Here is a 23,163-nt window from a genome sequence, read left to right on the forward strand (position 1 = left end):
GGTTTTTTTTTCTAACTTAACAATCGACAACTTCCCTTACTTACGCAGCAATATACCATCATCACCTGCATATGGAGTTTACATATCTCAGTTGATTCGATATGCAAGGACAATAATTGTTCTACGTATGAACAATTTCTAACACGAGTTAAATTATTGAAAAACAAGACGATGAAACAAGGATATCAGCAGTCTCGTTTAAAGTCATCATTTCGTAAGTTTTATGGTCAATAATGGTCAATTAAGGTCATATATGAATGAAAGAAAAAAAAATGTACGTGAGGAGGGCTTCAGCCACAGCGGGAGGAAAGAATTTTTTTTCCAAAATTGAAGATATTAAGGATATCCGATCCTCAACCAGGAAGCTTTTAAGGGTAACTCCAAAAATTAATATTTAATTTGAAAGGCATCAAAATGAAGCTTGAAAATGAATTGTTTTCATGCAACAATTTTCATTTTATTTATTTTTATAAGATTCAAGGTTTTTGGAAGTCTTATAAAAGGTCTTATAAAAATTGACATTTGTACCCTATAAAAGGAAAAAAATTTAATACAATTTTAGAGGAATAAGATTTTCTTGAATCCAGCCTTAGATACCAACGCTTATTAGCATGATATGAATTAAGAAGTGATTTACTGTGTCTTGCAATGATAGCAAAAGCCTTTTACACTATGTATTATAGAATATACGACGGAAATAGAAGACAAAAAATACCAAATACGTATAAAAATCATGACAATTTCTCTGAATGCCTGGATACATATCGTTCTTTAACCTTAAATATATTGATATATTGATATATTGATCAATTTGTAATTAGAAAATGCATTGCTGATATTCCAATTCGCTTTTTTCTGCAAAAATATTGGAGATCTGACTATTTTCCCTATATAATATGATTAACTTTAATCTTAATCTTTAAATAAATACTTTGGATAAATTTACATAACTTTGTGGATTCAGAGATACTTTTATGAGTATTTTTGATTTCTTAAATGCTAATTTTATAAACCTGAGCAGGGTTCTCCACAAGGGGTTTTACCATGGCGGCCCGCCATGGTTAAATTTTTGTGCGCCATGGTTAAACGAGCTGCACCATGGTTAAAATCGGCAGCCGCCATGCTTAAATTTTATTGCATTTCAGTCCTGACACCTACTTTTTTAATGACTTGAGTAGTTAATTGTGTTTATACTACGCCTGCCCTGCACCTCGCATGCCTCGAAGGAAAGCCGACTGTACTAAACAAACTCGTTAATCAGCGAGCCGACTATGCTGTGTAATATTTTGAGAGTTTATTATCCTGTACACATGTAAATAATTTTGGGGAACGTCAAAATTTTCACTACAAGATTAGATATACAACGGCTTGAGCGTTCATTTAAAAGATGACAATTACAAGCATGATAATCGGCATGCATGCTGTGTCAGAAAAAAAATACTCTGTAAAAATTTCATATTCCTCTGTAGTTAATCAATTTCCCATGCTCCGTTTTTAAGCTTTAACTTTATTATCTTTTTGGTAAAATGTGCATAGCGCCGTCTTAACAATCTTAGTTTTAATCGCCGGTGTAGTCGTAGTTTTAGAGTTACTTCCCGTTGTTATGAAACGTCGCGTGGCGCTATTTTTAGCACTGGGCACGTGGAGAAGTAAACAAAAACTTGGTGGAAAATGCAATATCTAGAAAAATAAAACATTTAGAAAAAAAGGGACACTGCATGGTCCAAATGTTCCTTAGTGTTTTAACTTAAAAAAATACTACCCATTCATCAGTTTTAGTTGTAGTGGAACAAAACATTTCATACAACAGGCTACAATTCTTATAATTATTAGTTTCTGAAAAAATATTGCCATGGTTACTGATTTACTGATTTCTTTAAATTCCTTCAGAAGGTTACTACAGTTTTAGGAAAACTTTAGTACATTTGTGAAGTAAGATACAGGATAAATCCTTTTCAATTAATTTTTTTTACTTTAAAAAGTGATAGTTATTCCATTGTTTTGTGTTGCAGTGGTTAATTTTAAAAATTGTAAAACCAATCATTGGTTAACGAAGAGTAGGAAGTCTAACAGTGCAACACACATTTTGGTCACATTTCGCTTTCGCGCAGCTTCCTCCATGGTTAAATTTTCAAATGTGGAGAACCCTGCTGAGGATCGGACTACTTTAATTAATTTTTTTAATAAAACTCTCAATAAACAGTAAAAAAAAAAAATTATATTAAAAACACATTTTCTGATTTGTTGAAAACAAAAAATATCTACCATTAACAAAAAATCCTGATTTTGCACATATCTGACACTACATCAGTGTTTTGCACGTGGTGCATGCGATAACAGGCCAAAAACTTATTAAATAGAAAAAATTCTTTTTACTTTTGCTCGATGAAAATTATTAAGGAGAGAGCATTTTTATGAGGCGGGAGGCTATTCCAAACAAACAATTATTTTATTTTGGCCATACGAAAAATTATATAGTAAAAGAAATATGTATCATCTTTAAAAATTAATACTTTTGTTAAAATCTGCAATACTTTGAAGCTGAAAGTCGATAGCTATCTTAGAATCGTCCAATGCCAGATGAAAAGGTATCAAACAGTAAAATGTCCCGTGAATAAAGTGATTTCAATATCAATCAGATAAAATGTGTTTATTCTCGAGAACCTGTTAATCGAGTTGCTTACCTAACCCTAGTTTGGATACTTGTAAAACAAAAATACGAGCCACATATTGTCCTTCATTGTCCTTTGGATATGTAGAAGTTTAAGTCAAAATACATATTTACAATGTACAACATTTTTTTAAGTGAATTAATCCTGTTATGTGCACTATAAGATTAGGAAGATAAACTACTTTCTCATCACTTAACCTAGGGTACTAGTATCTTTTCAAAAAAATTTCACAATATCCCCTCTCAGCATAGAATGACGCTTGAAATGGTTTGCTTTTATTTTAATAAACAAAGACCCTGTTAAACGGAATATTGAAGACAAATTGACAATAATACATTGACATGAACATCATTTAACAGCATCTGACAAACTGTGTCGAACGCGCACTTGTTGAGTCTGAACTAGCACTTTTGGAAACCGAACAGTCTGTGGTACCTTTGCTTTGATTGGTCTTTTCTTACTTAGTTCCTCCTCAACCTTTTCTGCAACCTCCTTCCGCTTGATCGCAATTAGAGCTTTCTTGAGGTCGTCCACGCTAGCCCGGGTGTGCATGCGTCGCCATCTATGAAGCGCCTGTTTTGCGTGAACTTCAACAGTGTCTCTAAGAAATACAGTGTTGATTTCATCAATATCCTGGCGGAGATTTTCCTCTCCTCGTGGGGGATGAAAGGGTAAGGCTCGGTAAAGGGGGATCCAATCTTTGTCTATGTTGATTGAGGTTACTCGAGTCGCCCTCTCCAATTTGTCTGAAAGAATGGAGTTTTAATAAAAATGAATAAATTTATCTTATTACTCAATGACTTTACGTAATTCCTCAGTGATTCATTATTTGAGCCATAGAATTAAGAAGTGTTTCTTTAATTTTAAATAATGGTTAATGATTTGCACTGGAAAACGAAATTAAAACATCAAGAAAATTTATGGTTTCATTTTTTTGAATTGAATATACTTGTTAATACATGTACAAACATTAAATTTAACAAAGAATATAGAAACGAAGAGAAATGAAGTGCTATTCCTAGTCTAGTAGAAAAAGTAATCATTTGCAATTGAAGTATTAAATTGTATTTAAACATCACTCATGCAAATTCATGCAAACATATTCGTTAAACAATTACTTAGATAGGTTAAATCGTGATGCAGAAACCTCAGAGGTATTGAATTAAAATGTTAAAAAATAAAATAGAAGGAAACTGCTAGATTGTTAGGTTCACAACTGTATCTACACGGATCTAGTAAGAAAAGGGAAATAAATGCGATAGAATTCTGCAAAAAATTGTTAATAGGAAATTACCCTCATCTGCGAATGGTAAGTCAGGAAATGCTGTAAATAGATGTTATCTGTCTTATGCACGTCAATAAGTATATTAAAGTAATAACAAGCATGTATATGTAATTGATAAAAAAACAAAACAACATTTGTACAGATTTCCCTTACATGTTATTCTCTTTAAGAAAACAGAGCACAAATTCATACCATAAATACAAAAATTTTGCATAACTGCAGTGCTTTTTTTATTTTTAGATTTCACTCAACGATATAATTTTCTACTTATTAAATAGATATAAATGAGGAAGAGCAGTTTGAAGTTTTTAACGTTTTGACGATTCTTCATAAATTTCTTCATACTTTACATTTATTTCGGATTTTCAATCACTTACCTATAACGGTTCCTTTCTTTTTTCTTGCGCCGCTGACGGCTGCTCCCTTATTTGTGAGAGGCATATTATAAAACAGTTTCTTCAAAACCTCTGGGCTTGTTTTAAATCTATGAATTTCTCTCAGCTTAAGAATATTCCTCTCAAGTCTTTCACATTCCACTTCCGTTCTCCTCAAATCTCGTTTAGCCTCTCGTAGCTCCTCTTTAATCTCGCGTAATTGGTCTTCCCGTTTGTTTTTCAATTCACGTCGAAATTTCATGAATTCCAGTTTACGTTTCACATCATCTGCTTTTCTTTCTAGAATTGGTTTTTTCAATTTCATTTGTTCAATTTCAGATATCAGTTTTTCTACCTTTTCTCGCTCTTTCTGTTGTGTCTCGGAAACTTTCCTTGCTTCGTCTCTTTGGATCTCCTTGACTTCCATTTCCATTGCTAAGTCATGGATGTCTTCCTTCAACTGTTCCTCCTGTCTTCTAAGGCTTTTTTCTTTAGCTGCAACTCTCTTTAATTCGCCTACACATTCCTGAATATCCCTCTTGCATACTTTAAATCGGTGGTCCAAATGCGACACTCGTATTTGTAAATCTCGTAGCAATTTTCCGTCAATTTCCTTTTTCTTTTCCAAGTCTGTAATATCAAACTGAATAAAAGTGGCATATCCATCGTCTGCTTGGATCCATTTTCGAACTCCTATACACGCGTTACGTATATTTTCACACGCTCCCGAAAACATCACAAGAAACGGCACGTGACCACATTGCACGCGCTCGGCTATTCTTCTTGGGACCGATCCCAATTCTGTTATTCGTATGCCATCATTTTCAAACTTATCCATCATCACGGGGATGTCATCAAGATTGATTTTAATGGCCTCAGCGAGCTCGCGTCGTTGTTTTTCGTAGTTTGTAGCAGTTTCCAAATAAGAATCTCCACTGACTCCACAGAAACTTAGACAATATTTCCTCATGTACCCTAACACAATTAAAATTCCATCAATAATACTCTTAAATTTTTGACGAATATACGTATCCACTTTGTTGATAACCTCTAAAGTTGTTTGAACAGCTTCCTTGTCTAAATTAACTACCATCGTTGGATCGCCGATTGAACGGTCATACAAATCGAACACGTCCTTCAGTTGCTGCTTTGAAACAAGAATCCCCGTTTTGGCATGCGTCATAACAATCTCCAAAGCCGGAAGCCAGATTTTTAATTCCTCATCCGGGGATCTATCCATCCCATAATACTCCAGTTCTATGTAGGAAAGATGGTTTTCGATCTTCTTTAAGGCCTCTTCCACCGCTTCGTAAAAACTTTGGAGATTCTGTGGACGTTCCAGAGTCAGGTTTTCTATCGTTTGTCGCTTCCGATGGAAAGCTAGACCTGTCTGTAGTGGCATGACGTAGCTTAACTTCTTGACTCAAGGAATTTACATAATGATCCCAATCTCGTCAACGCTTAACCTATGAACATTTTTAAGTAAATTTTGAAACGTCAGGAAAATTGCTGCAAAAGTCTTCTTAAAAGTGTGTAACTTTAAAGACAACTTTTCAAAATTTCCAGATTTTCACAATGAAGGCCCAAATTCAAACACCCATGCAGTTGGAGATAAGGAGGGCAGTCAAATTTTCTTTCTAAAATAACAAAATCTTTTCATTTTTATGACAATCTTCACACATTCAATATGATAAAGACATTTGGTGATTTGCCACATTAAAAACGTATTTCTTATTCTTCATATTTGGTAACACCCTCGTAATTCAGGGATGATATTCAGATTTAAAATTCTTATAAGCTGATTACACTTGTAGTATAAATGATGCCCGATGTTACATGTACTGTATAATGAGATTTGTCCGTAAGAAAAATATACGGCCAAGGTGCATGTTATTAAACTTTTTCTTCTTGCGATAAATAATAGTTTAGATAGCATACAAAGAAAGACTATTTGAATATCTAATGCTTACATTAATGTACACAACCGAATCTGATAATGAAATATGCGATGATACATTTAACGATTGTATATGTATTGAAAGGAATTGTATTTTAGAAACAGCATGTATTTGTAAATTTATATACAACGTAAAATTAGTTTTATACATTTACAGAGATAAATGCATAATTTTATTAAAAAAAAAGTATTTACAACGCAAAATTACTTCAGACTGTACAAAGAGAAATTAAGTTTGAAATAATGTTGTAAAATTCCGACATCCCTTCTGAATCCCGTCTCAATCCCTTCAGTTGATTACATGTAATTATGTCTGAGTATTTGGAACCAATACATTTTCTGCCGATAAAAGATTCTTCCTCCCCGTCCCCTTTTTTTTATACTCACAGAAAATTGCACACTGATTATTGATAACAATATGCATTTCCAGTTTCCTTTCGTAAATTCCCTGTGTCCAAATCGACTTTAAATAACAATATATAGACAATGTTAGACGCCATTACATGCTGTTACTAAGAGTGGTTCACAGGAAACCTTGTCCCCACTTCCCAATGTATAATTATTGTTCCGCTTAATGGCTCTATTTCAACATTGTCTTATGCGTGACCCCGCCAAGATTACCACTTTCAATTAATCGCTTTACATAAATACACAGTCATTATTTTTAAAGGGTCGATATTAATCTACTAATGCTAGTTTTTCCATGACTTACCTTTCAGACTGCTTTAGAGTTTAACATTGATTATTTTTTTTTTATTTTTACCATACAACATAACGTTTTAGTTTTAAAATATGTATGCTTTGATGACAAAAAACAAAAACAGTTTTTTTTTTCTTGACATCGTGCTTCTTACTATACTTAATATTATCAAATACGATATAAACCATTACAGTGTGAATAAATTTCTTCTTTGTTTTTTTTGATTTCCAAAGAAATTTAAAATTTCTATTTTTCAAATCAATATCACCGATAAGGTTGAAATTAATACACAAACAAATTAAAACTTCAAATACAACTAAAATTCTCTCTAAACTTTTAAGAAATATTAAATAAAGGCGAATCAAAGCTAAATCAATTTTTATCGTTTCTTTAAATCGTGTGTGTGCTAAGCAGAAGGATTTAAACTCGAATGAAATAGGAATTCTCTTTGATATATAAGTTTAGAAATTTTGTAATTTAAAGAGACGTCTGTGTTTTTTTAATATCTGACAGGACATAAAAACCCTCATTGTTATAGTGTATTGATTTAAAACTTTTCCGATTCAAGGATCGATCTTAAAATGTCTGTTCTTTTTAATTCAACACACGAGTCTCTTTCGTTATATACTTGATACAAGCCAAATGAACATTAGCTTATAATGTACAAATGTAAATATCTTTTAGATTAAAGATAAGTTTACGATAATACTCTCTTATTTGCTTTCTTTTACTTGGTAGGATATCACCCCACCCCCCACCCCCCGACTAGTATTAGTGATACGAGAAGAAATTGGAAATATGCACGCACATATGTATGTTAAACATTTTCCCATATTTTATAGGCATGTACAGTTGTACGAGCTTTCATTTTTTAGTAGAAATTGAAATACGTTCTTGTACGTCGTAGTAGGTCAACAATTTAAGTTGCCAAAGGCATTTTTAATATATGAATTTTATACATATGTTTATGTAACTAAAATTTTCCCCTACCTTTCAACGTATCATTTTGTGTCGTTTCCGTGGCTTCCAAACCATTCTTATTTACTTGGTTGCATGTACCACTCAGAATGAATTACAATCTGCTGTTGGATTAAATTATTTTGTATACACTAACCATTAGTGTTAAATTACTGATTCAATGTATATCCTATGTCAGTTTAAAGAAACCTAGATTTAAATGCTTCTAACAAGGTATATATTGTCCATTTAACGACGAAGCATTTTGCAAGATAGATACATGTGTATATTGTAACAGGGAAATCTCAATAAGTTTATATTTATTTGTTTTTAATATATTTACACTTTCTACTTGATGTATTATTATTTATTTCTCTTTTAACACTTTTTAAATTATATTTTATATCCATTTACATGTACTTATTTATTCATTTACATATTTCTATTTCATTTATTAACTTAAAAATGTATTAAAAAAAAAAAAAAAAAAACTTGCGAGAAAATTGCTAGGGTCTTGCTTGATTGTGAACCCATTTTAATTTTTTAATTTACAATTTTACAAATATCATTTCATAGGTAAATTAAACTGAGATATATACTACAGTGTTGCAAAAAAAATTCTAAGTGTAGAAACAGTTAAAAAAAAAAAGGGATCCGTTTTGCTCAAGAGGAAAATTGTCACCTATTTCATAATCTACATAATTGATTGCATGTACACTGTACCCCTCAGAATGAATTACAATCTAGATTCTCTAAGCTATTGATATTCAAAATGTCCATGATAGAAAATAGAATTTAGTTTTCCGTAAATTACACATTGATTTAGTAAAATATACATTATAAATGAATACAACTAAAATAGGTTGTCTAGACATACAATGTAAGTAAGGAGAATATAAAAGTACTTTGATGATCATAATGGAAAGATTAATTCAAAAGACAATTAATTGCCATTATAAGAATCATTAACACACTTCAATAAAGGAAACATATCTCGTAAATAAGACACAGATTTCGTCAAATTTCTTAACAGTTCTACTTGACAGATTCATTTCACTATGTTTATCAGGGTAGTGGTATTGATGTCATTGTATTCGAGGGCTAATTTTTCCCAGTTAAAAGAAAACAAATTTATTTTTATAAGAACGGGACCACAAGAACCGGACAGAGACATATATCGCGAATTTGTCTTGTCCAGGAAAAGAAACATCAAAATTGTATGCGGATTTGAATGTCTTGTCCAAAGTCACTGCATCGGATATGAGACTTGTGGAGGAAATGTATGCAGACTCTTGAATGGAATATTCCATTATAATGTCTCGACGCAGTTCCCAGGAAATCAATGTCAACAATATAGAAAGGTTAGATTTAAATTATGTAATCGTTTGTTTCGACTATAAAAGAAATTCGTCTTAATGAAATCCTGTATGTCTTTACTTTTTATATACATGTACTTTTTAATGACTAGTAACCACTTCCGCTGTTAGTTGTAGAATTTTTAGATTATATACTTTATCCATGCATAGAATACATGTAAATATCAAAAACATTCTTTGATTGTTACCGTGGAGAGAGATTTAAATCGAGGTCATTGGGACTATGAAGCAGTCGTAACAGGGGTTCAATGTGTTAGTTAATTACACTGATATGAAAATGAAATATTTCAATGTAAAACAAAAGAGCTGCAGAGTTCGAAAACAAGGTACATATGCAAATTGTTGAAAAACATATATAGGACCTCCTAATTTTCATGTGCACATTTACGCAATTAATAAATACAATGTAACATAATTTATTTAAAACTATATTTATTCTTAATTTGTATTCTGGCTGAAATGTAACGGGAAAAATTAATACGTTAAAAAATTATATTAATAGCATGAAAGGCATAAAGATATATTTTCATGTTTCTCCTTAGAGGATTATTTATAGAAATCACAAATAATCATTTTTTATTTAAAAAAAAAAAACAAAAGAAAATGCATATACATAGGCTGTTTTTTTCTTTTTTATTATTATTGAAAGGATGACTGCACTAAAGGATATCCGAAAGAACGAGGGCGCTTTTGATTGGCATTCGGCAGGAATCTGGGCGTAATTGAAAAGTGAAAATTTTATCGACATGTCACATGAAATTTTAACATTTTTTTTATTTAATGAATTCTGTGCAACAGGAAGGGAAAATATTTTCCCGAAATTAAGCTTTGATTTGCTAAAAAATAACTTGAAAAATTGGCCAGATCACACATTTGGTACAAAATAGTACATTTTTAAACACGTTTTCCTAAAATTTTTCTATCTCTGGGTCTTCTCGCCATGTTTTTGAAAAATTATTTGTGTGTAATTTAATTCAAAGAATTAAATACACATTTGTAAAAAATGGAGAGAAGACCCAGAGACCACGAAAAATGAACTTTTCCCTAAAAAATCCAAATGTGTGAATGTTGGTGCTTCTTTGTCCTTTTAAAATGCGCTATATATATGTAGCGGTGATAGTTTGGTAAGTTGGGCTATCTGTTCAGTGCGCTCGAAAAAAGAAGTTTTTGGTTCGAGCCTGGCATGGGGCGTTAATTTTTTTTTTTCATGCAAACAACCATTTATTTTGTCAGTTTCGTTTTATGTACTGATTTATTAAAATTTTGAATTAAATAAATTGGTTCTCGAGCGAAATCAATTCCGATCTTCTATTCAATAGTGTACATGTACATGTATCTATGCATTAATTTTTTTATGTGTTTATTTTTGGTGGAACATTACTATGTTATAGTACCCCCTAGGAAAAAAAGACACAAATGTTACAATCTCACAAGGTCTTTCAAACTAAATAATTAAAAAAAACCTATGGACGTGTTTGTAAAATCTGACAAGCTATGTTCAGCCAACCAAATCATGGACATTTAAACCATAAATGTTTCGTACAAATGATTCCTGCAGATCACACGCCAAATGCGCCCATCTCCTTTGCGTCAAAATAAGCTTTCAAAACAGATATTTTGCTTTCAATTGCAGAAATGATCAACATCTAATTTACAACCTTACTTAATTACAATAAATAAAAGTATGTATTAACAATGTATGAATCTGTTTTCTGAGGTTGGGGTCAACACCATTTCTTCAATCTCCCTACTATAATGAGGACGCCCACTTTATTTACTGACTTTATACATAGTCAGCGCATATTTGCCTATTGTTCTCCTTTTAACAGTAGTTGTATATTTGCATAAGTAACGTTGTGTTAAAAGGAGATTAATAGACAAACATTCGCTCATGGTTAAAAAGAGAAAAAACTGTTTCCCCTCTCTCTCTCTCTCTCTCTCTCTTTCTGTTGTAACCAAGGGCTGTTACACGTTGAATATTATAATTCACCACGTGATATCTTTCCTCAGGTAATTTTGTGAATACTAAATTCCATCACGTGACTTATTGATAGCATGTGATAACTAGGACACTGTGTTCGAGCACGTTGAATAGTCAGCCATCGATTTAAAATATTCTTTACATACATGGATTGGTTTATATGTATTAAACCTTTGTAAATAATGCACTTGTGTCATACAGATTTCGAATTTTTTTAAATACATGTCATTGTTATTCATTCAGTCTAATTTTAGATCCATTCTTACGATGTTAGTTCCTCCTCTCATACATACATAATGTTTAATCAAGGGCAGGTAAGTGTAAATTCTCTGTAATCGGAAAACCGTAAGGACAAAAAACATGAAATAAATTATTGTATTACAGTCTAAAATTATTTTTTACATTTAAATTAGGTGTCAAATGGACACACTTCTGTAGTAAATGTATAAAAGTGAAATTAATTTAACATTTAAAAGCAACAGAAGCGATCGAAAAAGACCCAAAACACAGCGTTAAGTGCAGTCATCCTTTGTTACTTTTGTTAAATCCTGAAACGTTTGCAATACCTATTGAATTTGCCTTTGCTATTTTTAATTTAAGATGCATATTAATATATGGGCTGACAGCAGACATCAACCGTCTACGGTTGTTACAACGGGTAAGATCTCTAAATATTTTTAAATAACATTTATCCATGTAATCACCCAGTAGAAATACGTTATGAAAAGGAATATACTGTATATATGATAATGTCGAACGTCGTGAAAAATACCTCTCACGATTGAATCGACACCTCTTTAAGAATAAAAAAACGAATTATTTGAAAACTGAGAAACCAAATGTATCATTACATGGATAGGATATAAGGCTCTGGGTCTTAAATACATTATTTTCTATTTAAGATTGTCCTAATAATGACTATGTTTTGACAACCAAATCATTAGAAATAAAAGAAATTTCAGGCAGTGGCTCCTCGACTACTGATGTATCAACTCTTGATGACATATCAGGCAGTGGTTACTCAACTACTGCTGTATCAACTCTTGTTGACATATCAGGCAGTGGTTCATCGACTACTGATGTTTCAACTCTTGTTGACATATCAGGCAGTGGTTCGTCGACTACTGATGTATCAACTCTTGATGTCATATCAGGCAGTGGTTCGTCGACTACTGATGTATCAACTCTTGATGACATATCAGGCAGTGGTTCGTCGACTACTGATGTATCAACTCTTGATGACATATCAGGCAGTGGTTCCTTGACTACTGCTGTATCAACTCTTGATGCCATATCAGGCAGTGGTTCATCGACTACTGATGTATCAACTCTTTTTGACATATCAGGCAGTGGTTCATCGACTACTGATGTATCAACACTTGATGACATATCAGGCAGTGGTTCTTCGACTACTGATGTATCAACTCTTTTTGACATATCAGGCAGTGGTTCATCGACTACTGATGTATCAACTCTTGATGACATATCAGGCAGTGGTTCATCGACTACTGATGTATCAACTCTTTTTGACATATCAGGCAGTGGTTCCTCAACTACTGATGTATCAACTCTTGATGACATATCAGGCAGTGGTTCTTCGACTACTGATGTATCAACTCTTGTTGATATATCAGGCAGTGGTTCCTTGACTACTGATTTATCAACTCTTCTAGGAAGTACAGAGAATGACTTAATCTCAGCTGGAATATCAACTATTGATGACAAATCAGGCAGTGGTTCCTCGATTTATGATGACACAATAGGCATTGGTTCCTTAACTATAGAAGAATTTAAACCATATGGACAAGACGGCTATGACTACATAAATTATTATGACAACTGAACTAGCATTTATTGGTGAAGTATCAGGCTGTTTGTTGGAGATCAAACACTTGTCTTCTAGAGAATAAATGATTTTTATTGATTTTCCTTTATAAATTAAATGTTGGATGAATTTTTATTCATTTGATGAAACAAGTTTTACTGAGGCATTAGTACAATGAAACCATAGAAAGTTTGATTTTTTTTCTTCATGTCTGCTTTTTACAGGATGGAATTGCACCTTTCAGATACACTGTAATTCATAATCACTGAGAGATCTGGTAAACCGACTGAATGGTAATGTCATTTTGGTCATCTTTCAAGTGAGTTTCAACCTGAGTAAACCAACTTTGGTTTGATCTTAAAGGGGGAGGAAATAAGCGCCTCCTTCAAATTTACCTAGTCTTAGAACCCCTGTCAGTGAAATTAAGCCTAGGATTGGATACTTAGATTTGATTGACATTTAGTTTTTAGCCATCGTGTTTATCTTGTGTACCTTGTCTGGAGATCGTATCGACCATCGAATTAACATTCAGGCTTTTGATTCCTTCCGCATATGTCAATGTGATAAAGTTTAACAATCAAAGCCCTCTTTTTTAATTCATAAGAATATGCCATATAACCAGTTTTAGAAGAGAAATTAGACGGATTATAAGATCTTGCTTTGCATTTAATATTTGAAATTATAATCCCGAAAGAGAAAACTATGATGCAGATGATTCCATTCCCGTTCCACCCATAGCCCTAGGTTTTTTTTTACAAGAAGCATGCGTTATGGAAACATCACGTAGGATCTATCTTAAAAGATATATATTTACAATTTAGAGTATTATTATATTTCTAAACAGTTTATTCTAAAAACATTGTTTCTAAGTTTAATTGCTATTTACTGAGAGTCTTATTTATGACCCACTTGCGTTCACGACGTGTAATTTGAATTACTTCCCTTTTTGTCGCCATATTACAATGACAGATTTTGGTGCTGCATGTAGTTGAGTTCTTATTAATATTAATTTTAAAAGAAAGAATTTGAGAAGGGTTCTGTTCGCTACAAAAATGCTTTATTTGATGCATTTCAATTGAGCTACACGTGGGGAAAAATGGCTTCATTTAACAATGTCGTAGGAAAACACATACAGGTAATACACTCAGGTAACATCCTGTGTATATGTGTATATAGGTAGTATAAACAAGTCAGCGTCGTTCCCTCGGGGCTTCTCAGTCGCTTCGATTAAGCATCACCTCACATCAAACGTTAACTTACCTAAGGAAAACCGACTGGTTGAAAACCTCGGCCCTTAAATCAACAAAGCACAATGTAAGATCAGTCTTTATGATCTTTAACGACGAAATCAACACGATTTATTGACGCAGCATCGAATAGATAGTTGTAAAATGTTTTGAGGACGACGGATGAAGTATAGAGAAAGAATTTTCCTACGTTACTTGACGTACTTAGCTGATTAGATTAATTAAATGAAAGAACAAATACAATCACTATTAATCAACAACACAATGAATGAAATTGATCTTCACTATTATTCTAATTTTCCTTAGTTATCTCCTTGTTCTCAACCCTGGTCTGACACTCTGTCTGAGTACTAGCTGCCAGACCTGTAGTTTTAACCCCGGGTTTCAAACACCCGTTATATGTTATTGTAATTTACTCTTTTATTAACCCGTAAAGATCTATGACACTCTAAAGGTCCGCCTGCTGAAGTTAGAGGCACCGGTAATGATACAACATAAATGCGTCCTCTTCCTATTACGGCTTCTCGTAGAGTGAACCCTGGGCCTTGAATGAACCCGCTTGTAAACTTTTCCTAAATCTGCTGACTCAGATCTAGATCTGCTGAACGTTTGAAACATTGACTAAACACAGGAGATAACATTTGATTGCAAAGACTATTTTAAAACCCAGATTCTAATAAGTAGCTTGATCGAAGGAGTTTCACTACAATTAGACCAAGGGTTATTTTTGTAACAGAATTTCATTCTTTAAGAATCACAAAAATTATGTAAAACTGAAAAAAGTGGATGACGTACAAAAATAATTATGATACGGATGTTTTTATAATCGATGACATTTGATTTACGTCAGAAGGACGTAAAACATATATAAAACGTAAAAAGAATGACGTATTTTAAACAGTTTTATTTTTTCTTTGTACATGTTGTCCTTAACTTTAGATAAATCTGAGCTTGATACATGACGTGTGCGAATTGGTAACAAACTTGAGTTAATAAAACAGAACATATATTATTAATGCGACCAACATTTTTTCTCCGATATTTAACTATAGTACGACATTGTATATTAAATTTGAATAAGCTTCATGAAATCTGGGGGTAAGGTACAGTATTCAAGCTCAGAAGTCCAATAAACAAATGAACATAAAATAGGAGCAGAGCAAACATGATCCTCCAAAACATCAGAGGTGAGATCAGGTGCCATGGAGGAGTGAGCATCCCTTGCTGACCGGTCACACCCGCCGTGTGCTCCTTGTCATGATTGGGAAAGAAAGGGAAAACCCGTCGACAATTCCGTTTGTAAATAATGGACTACCAAAAAGCATGACGCACGTCAGTCAACATTTAACTTAATGAAAAACTGTATTTGCTGAAAAAGATCATTGTATCACCATACAAAATGATGACTTCAAACTATTCTCTATTCTTTATTCATTATGTCACAGATACAGACCATGGAAGGCATTCACATCTACATATTTAAATTTAAGGAGGCTGGGGGCAAAAATTAACCCCCAGATTTAACTTATTTTTTTTAGATACGGTACCTTAAGCTGTCAACTATTATTTGGCAAAAAAAATATCAAATATTTTAGTTTTAAAAATTGATTATTTTTGTATATCTTTATATGGAGCTCTTCTTCTAAAGGAGATCGAAATAGTCTGAAAATGGCTGCAACCCCCACCCCACCCCCAGCCCCTTTAAAAATGCGATCTGTGAAAAAATAACTTTCAAATCCCATTAGATATAATAATTAAATCAGACTAGTTTTTATTAATCATCTAAACACACTTTCCAAGTATTCGTGAGGTCTTTTTCAGGAGCGTTTTACATGTACGTAAGGCTTAACACCCTGCTCAATATTACTTTTTAAAAAAGCCAATTTAATTTGAATTCAAGAGTGCCACACTATCAACTACAACAATCTTTAAGGATTCTTACAAAAGATTTAGATTGTATTAGAATAAGCACAGACACTGCATTAAGAGTCGGGGATTCTGTGATAAATGTTAAGATTGAGATTGTATTTAAATAAGCACAGACACTGCATTAAGAGTCCGGGACTCTCTGCAAAATTTTAAGTGCATCACACAAAGAAATGAAATGAAGAATTGATTTTATGTAGCCTTAGAAAAAGAGAATTAAACTTATTGAAACAACTTTTTCATACTAGTTCTTGGACGTTGATTGTGACAAAAGTGTCAGAGATAATTGATTTTATGGCAAACAGGAATCTTCATAAAACACAACGTTCACTGGAAAATCGTACAAAGGGCAGATACGAATGGACTGAGAGTGCATCTCTATTGAATTTTAAAATCAGGCCAAAGTATTTACGCTTTACAATGATTTTATATTTTATATTTTATTTTTTAGTTCTGAAAATTTCAATCTGTTTTACGCATATTTATGAAAACAAATTCAGGTATGTGGAAACAACTTCAAAAATAGAGAATTCTAGTATATATCGCGAATTTCTTTTGTCAATAAAGAAGAGTCCAAGATTGAAGTGCGGATCAGAATGCATGATAATGGACAATTGTAAAGGAATCGAAGTTTGTGGTGGTATTCTTTGCCGTCTGTGGAATAAAAGTTTCTACCAGGGCACTTCTGTCAATGATACCTTTTACCAATGTCTTCGGTATAGTAAGGTATTTGATTTTTAACTACTTCTCTGATAATATCATTTCATTTAGAGAAATAATCTATTTTTGCAAATTATGTTTTTTTTTGTCAAAGATTGGAGATGCCACAACTATTGCAACGTCTATATCAACAACGGTAGGCGATGTTGCAACTAGTAACACATCTACACCCACAACGTTAACTGATACAATACATAGTTTTTCCTCTGTATCAACATCTCTCAGCGGTACTACTGCAACAACTTTATTTGGCGATGTTACAAATAGCAGTATCAATACAACAACAACACTAGCATATTCAACTTACAGTACATCTTCAACAACAACACCGAAAGATTCAACTAACAGTATCACTACAACAACAACATCAACCGATTCAACTAACAGTAAATCTATAACAACACCAACCGATTCTACTAACATTGCCTCTATAACCACACCAACGGATTCAACTAACAGTGCCTCTACAACAACACCAACCGATTCAACTAACAGTGCCTCTACAACAACACCAACCGGTTCAACTAACAGTGCCTCTACAACAACACCAACCAATTCAACTAACAGTGCCTCTACAACAACACCAACCAATTCTAGTAACAGTAAATCTACAACACCAACCGATTCAACTAACAGTAAATCTGCAACAACACCAACCGATTCTACTTACAGTATCTCTACAACAACAACACCAACTGATTCTACTAACAGTATCTCTACAACTACAACACTAACCGATTCAACTAACAGTATCACTACAACAACACCAACCGATTCAACTAACAGTATCACTACAACAACACCAACCGATTCAACTAACAGTATCACTACAACAACACCAACCGATTCAACTAACAGTATCACTACAACAACACCAACCGATACAACTAACAGTATCACAACAACAACAACAACCGATACAACTAAAAGTATCTCTGCAACAACACCAACCGATTCTACTAACAGTATATCTACAACAACACCAACCGATTCTACTTACAGTATCTCTACAACAACAACACCAACTGATTCTACTAACAGTATCTCTACAACTACAACACTAACCGATTCAACTAACAGTGTATCTACAACAACACCAACCGATTCTACTGACAGTATATCTACAATAACAACACCAACCGAAACAACTAGCAGTTCTTCTACAACAACAACACAAAACGATTTAACTAGCAGTGTCTTTTCAAAAACACCAATCAATTTTACTAGCAGTATCGCTACAACAACAACTTCAAGCGATTCAACAAAAAGTATCTCTACAACAACACCCACCGATACAACTAGCAGTTCCTTTACACCAACAACATCAACCGATTCAACTAGAAGTGTCTCTACATCAACACAAACCGATTCAACTTACAGTATCTCAAAAACAACACAAACCGATTCAACTAGCAGTGTCTCTACAACAACACCAACCGATTCTACTAACAGTAAATCTACAATAACAACACCAACCGATACAACTAGCACTACCTCTACATCAACACAGCTAGATTCGAAAACAAGCTATGTCTTCATATCAACTACAAGTACAGGTATTACAAAGAGATTTATCATTTCTTCTGGATGAAATATTTACTTGTTAGAAAAGGTAAACTATTTTCTTGTAAGCAAATATATACCTAAATATCAATAGTATTTTTAAAGAAAAATGTTAAATTTCTATTTCCAGAAAGTCCAACTGAAACATGTGTAATGCAGCGCCAGTTTCAAGATGGAAAGATAGTAGATATCCCTTGTTTTAATGATACTTACAACTGGATTGTAAGTAGATTTTCAAAGTCAAGTGTAGGCATTGAAGTGTTAGAGATGCTACGAAATACTATTTTTCGAGTGGGAGGGGGGTTTTGGTAGTTCGTGTGGAGATGGGGTCAGAATGTATTGTTGTGTGAACCTTGTTCAAAAAGACCTGTATAGTACACCTTCCATGTGATAAGTAAACGTCAAAACGAAAGTACAGTCATGAAAATGAAGATAAAAAAATCAAAATTAAAACTAAAATTTTGTTTTGAGGCTATATGTTCATGGTGCAACGCGAGGATTAGATTTTACTTCAAACACTTTGTCACGCAGTAAGAAGCTGAACCAACACTGTGGATTGGAAGCCCGATGAGGACCGTAGAGACAATCGTACAAGATTGATGTCAGATATCAATGAGCCAGGGATAATTTTTTTTTTCTAATGAAGGTTAAAATTATTGATAAGGTAATTTTGTTGCTTGTCCTTTTGGATATTTTTTTCAATCAGATACGTCACCATATACAGTTGAAGATCATTCTTGAAAGTCAAGGCCAGAGGGTCAAATATTATGGTATTTGGTGCTGATTAGTATTATAGATATTTATTTAAGGAACTTATGGTTCTAAATTAACTCTTAGTCTGTATGAAATGTATATACAAAATATCTTTGAGTCTCTCATTCTGTTATGTTTTTGATGTAACTATTTAGGTACGTATTACATGTATCCATTTTAACACAACATGATGACAAGAAATGAGTAACATTAAAAGTAAAAGAAATTCCATTTAAGTTAAATGTAAGGAAGTTAGCTACGCATCATAAACACATAATTCTTTTACACTTGATTATGAGCTGATCTTTCAGTGTCGTAAATAAAATAAAGATTGGCATTGTCTGCGAACTTTTCTTATAGTTCTGCTAAGTACCGGAATATTCATTTCATAAAATTTCATAAGTGGTTCATATTGAAAAAATAAACCGAACAATGAATTTTTGATATTGAAGCAACAAAGAGTGCATGAATATAAAATTTCTGTCTTTATCACACTTGATATGAAATATACTGTATAGTTTAAAGATGGTGGACTGATTGATTAATTGATATTTTTAAACGCCTGATCGACAATATTTCAGCCATATATCGGCGGTAGTTTAAAACTGTAGTTTGTAAAATTTAATGTGGAAAATAACTTTATTTTTACATGTTTTATTTAGTTTAAAAATGAAATTTCTAAAAAACATAAAGTATTTTTCGCATTAGATATCAGTTGCCGTTTTCTTTACTATTGATTGAACTTAAATATTTTATTTTTAGGTTATTCAGAGGAGAATGGATGGATCAATTGATTTTTATAGAAACTGGACTGAATACGCAAATGGATTCGGATCCGCTAAGTCTGAAATCTGGTTAGGTAGGTTAATTGCTGTGTATCCTTTGAATTCTGAAATCTGGCTACTAGATAAGTCTATAGCTATGTATCATCTCAATTTTTTAATCTGGTGAAGTAATTTATAGCTATATATCCATTAAATTCTGAAATCTGTTTGAATATACTTGAAGCTGTGTATCCTTTGAATTCTGAAATCTGGTAGGGTATGTTTATAGCTATTTGTCCTTTGAATTGAGAGTCTGATACAGTGTACGGTTAGATTTTTGCTGTGTATACTTTGAAATCTGAATTTTGAATAAATTAGTTTATAGCTGTGTATCCCTTAGATTCTGAAACCTGTTTAGGCGAGTTAATTGCTGCGGATCCGTCAAATCCGGAATCTGGCTTATGAATTGCTTAATAGCTGCTGATGCATTAACTCTAAAAGATGAAGAAATTAGTTAATAACGTTGGATCCGTTAACTCTGTGGTAGATAAACTCAAAACTGATGATGTATGTTTGTTTGTTTGTTCTTTGACGTCCCTCTCAAGAATTATTTACTCATATGGAGACACCACCACCTGATTGGAGAGCTGCAAATTTTAACCTATTCTCGACACTCAGGGCCATTGAGCAATGAGGGATCTTTTTGTGCCAGTACTTACTGTGACACGGGACCTCGGTTTATACGGTTTCATCCAAAGGTCCGGTCTCGACATCCAACAATGGGATTCGACTACCGAAAAGCTGCGGTTGTATTAACCCTGAAATCTGGTTAGGTTATAAGTGCCACTGTTGATTTTACAAGTTTATTTCCCTGGGCTTCTGGCGAAAAGAGTGGGTAGGGTCAACTTATTTAAATGTTATTCAAAAGTAAATGCATGAAAATGATTTTCAGATACAGTCGCTGATATCAGTTTTTAATAGTCAGCATCGTTTTTTTCAGAATTTTTTTTTCAAAAGCATTTTCATATAGAAAGAATAAAACCTCTTTTGCTGAATTCAAATAGGTGGAAAAAGACAATATTTATCAATTTCTTTCAATATTTTTTTTATTTATTTCCTGTTTCAAAGTAAAATTAACTTACATACGTAAGATACATACGTAAGATAACAAAAAAATGGTTGTATATGACAGCAGTTTAACAATATATTTGAAGAAAAATAGCACTTTAATATATATTAAACTTATTACAATGTATGTAAAAATTTTATACCTGTTACAGTTCAATTTTTCAAGACACGGATTTCTCTCCCTCGGGCATTTTTATACATAAATTTATTGACTAAGTTCGAAGGCAACACATACAATATGTCGGATCCAAGGACCAAACAGTCGAGTTGGAGGGTCGACAAAACGCATTTCGCCATTAGTCAATAAATGTTTTATTATAGGCCAATATTCTTATCATAATTATACATGTACATGTTATCTTGTGCTGACTTCCATGATGAAACTTGCCTTGATTAGCACTGAGGTTACATTCCGGAGCCTGTTGTTGATCCAACCTAACTTGGATCCGACATTTTTGTTTCAAAATGTTTATTTTCTGTGTGATTCTTTAGTATCCTTCGCCATAAATATTCATATTTTTTAAACATTATCATATGGTGAAATTTTTACAAGGAGACGCCATGCAACAAACGTAGGAACTTAAGAATAATCATTTTAAAATTGTGTTTTATGTAACGGTTTCCATTGTGATAATTTTTGTAAGACCATTAACATTTTTTTCAATTCATACAATAGTTTTCCCCTTATGTAACTTGGTACCATATGGGTGAATTTATATATCAGTTAATCTAAAACAAATGTTTTCAGATACGTAGGCTTCTCTAATACACAGGTTTTGAGATTAAACTGTAAACATTATATAAACATGCATGTAAATTGGTAGATTTACATGTATCTAAAATGATAAATATGAAACACGTCCAGAGATCAGATTTGGTAAAGTTAGACATAAAACTTGTTGCAATCACATACTTTTTGTGCTTGCTTGAAAGTGTTTAAATGCGTATTTTGATTCAGCCGTGTTAATCTGTTCTAATTTATTTAGAAGAATTACATTATGTGAAATGCAAATTATGCCTTACAATATTATAGGTAACCAGTACATACATGAGCTAACTAGCTCTGGATACTCCATCTTGAGAGTAGATTTGATTGATCGGAACTTGGAATGGAGATATGTGGAATACATTTTTTCCGTAGAGGATAGTGCAACTAAGTATAGACTTAACATAATATGCAGGGAAGGGTGTGATATTGGTAATTATTTTTTTAACCTAAATTCTATTCTTTCTTGAGTTTTAAGAAAAAAACCTATTCAAAATGGTCAAATCTATTGAAAATACCTAGACATATACATGAATGTAGCATTTTACAAGTACCCTGTTAAGCTAAACAATTGCATAATGTCAAAAATGTGTTTCAGTTTCGACTGACTGGCAAAAAATATAAATGTATGAAACACTGTTTTTCAGATTATCAAAGTAATTTTGAAATGTTTTATAGACAGCATGTGGACAGGTCTCTTTTCTACTTACGACGAAGATAATGATAACTGGGCTCCAAGAGATTGTGCAGGGGACTTCAGTGGCGGATGGTGGTACTCAGCGGAAGCATACTGTACGGAGGGAAATCTGAATGGAATGTACAATACTGATGGCAGCAAAAAGAATGAAAAGCAGGGGATCTTCTTTTTTCATTGGCATGGATATGAACCGCTAACATTTGCCCGAATGATGGTTCGACAGCCCTGAATGTTTCAGCAGATAGTTCTTACAATTCAAGTGATCCTTGTCATAAATTGTAGAATGAAAATCCAGATTAGAACAATTTAATCTATATACTAATTTACATTTTAATAATTACAGATTAAGTATTGTTATCAAAAGTAATTCAGAAAATCAAACATTTCATTTTTATAGATACATTTTATATGGATTTAAAGAAAGACTTGAATTATCAAGGCTTCAGGGCAATCCGATGAATTTTTGATATGC

At 32.8% G+C, this 23,163-nt stretch overlaps 3 protein-coding genes across 4 annotated transcripts; 2 read left to right on the forward strand and 1 right to left on the reverse strand.

The window, feature by feature from the left end:
• Window positions 1-2,991: 2,991 nt before the first annotated feature.
• Window positions 2,992-5,871, reverse strand: LOC134236668 (uncharacterized). Of its 2 annotated transcripts, XM_062718845.1 has the most exons (3): window positions 4,335-5,871; window positions 3,967-3,996; window positions 2,992-3,418 (listed from the first exon to the last, which is right to left on the reverse strand). In XM_062718845.1, the coding sequence occupies exons 1-3, from the start codon at window positions 5,731-5,733 to the stop codon at window positions 3,021-3,023; spliced, it is 1,827 nt and encodes a 608-aa protein (XP_062574829.1). In that variant the 5' UTR covers window positions 5,734-5,871; the 3' UTR covers window positions 2,992-3,020. The 2 variants fall into 2 exon arrangements, with proteins under 2 accessions (XP_062574829.1, XP_062574828.1); XM_062718844.1 differs by lacking the exon at window positions 3,967-3,996.
• Window positions 5,872-11,902: 6,031 nt separating this feature from the next.
• Window positions 11,903-13,145, forward strand: LOC134236648 (serine-rich adhesin for platelets-like). Its single transcript, XM_062718822.1, has 2 exons — window positions 11,903-11,960; window positions 12,205-13,145. The coding sequence occupies exons 1-2, from the start codon at window positions 11,903-11,905 to the stop codon at window positions 13,143-13,145; spliced, it is 999 nt and encodes a 332-aa protein (XP_062574806.1).
• Window positions 13,146-14,223: 1,078 nt separating this feature from the next.
• LOC134236649 (mucin-2-like) lies at window positions 14,224-22,920 on the forward strand. The gene is made up of 6 exons (XM_062718823.1): window positions 14,224-14,262; window positions 17,115-18,576; window positions 18,714-18,805; window positions 20,099-20,195; window positions 22,262-22,426; window positions 22,673-22,920. The coding sequence occupies exons 1-6, from the start codon at window positions 14,224-14,226 to the stop codon at window positions 22,918-22,920; spliced, it is 2,103 nt and encodes a 700-aa protein (XP_062574807.1).
• The last annotated feature ends 243 nt before the right edge of the window (window positions 22,921-23,163 follow it).

The sequence above is a fragment of the Saccostrea cucullata genome, unplaced genomic scaffold (genome assembly GCF_032062105.1).
Source record: "Saccostrea cucullata isolate Sc308-1 unplaced genomic scaffold, CSIRO_AGI_Scuc_v1 ctg443, whole genome shotgun sequence".
NCBI classification, from domain to species: Eukaryota; Metazoa; Mollusca; class Bivalvia; order Ostreida; family Ostreidae; genus Saccostrea; species Saccostrea cuccullata.

Excerpts from the sequence above, each read along its gene's own strand:
- LOC134236668 (XM_062718845.1), bottom strand. The coding sequence starts at position 5,733 with ATGCCACTACAGACAGGTCTAGCTTTCCATCGGAAGCGACAAACGATA. Across the intron at positions 3,997-4,334 it reads AAAGAAAGGAACCGTTATAG|CATTTCCTGACTTACCATTC; the intron begins GTAAGTGATTGA and ends ATCTATTTACAG. Across the intron at positions 3,419-3,966 it reads CTTACCATTCGCAGATGAGG|ACAAATTGGAGAGGGCGACT; the intron begins GTAATTTCCTAT and ends CCATTCTTTCAG.
- LOC134236648 (XM_062718822.1), top strand. The coding sequence starts at position 11,903 with ATGCATATTAATATATGGGCTGACAGCAGACATCAACCGTCTACGGTT. Across the intron at positions 11,961-12,204 it reads GTCTACGGTTGTTACAACGG|ATTGTCCTAATAATGACTAT; the intron begins GTAAGATCTCTA and ends TTTCTATTTAAG.
- LOC134236649 (XM_062718823.1), top strand. The coding sequence starts at position 14,224 with ATGGCTTCATTTAACAATGTCGTAGGAAAACACATACAG. Across the intron at positions 14,263-17,114 it reads TCGTAGGAAAACACATACAG|ATTGGAGATGCCACAACTAT; the intron begins GTAATACACTCA and ends TTTTTGTCAAAG. Across the intron at positions 18,577-18,713 it reads CATATCAACTACAAGTACAG|AAAGTCCAACTGAAACATGT; the intron begins GTATTACAAAGA and ends TTCTATTTCCAG.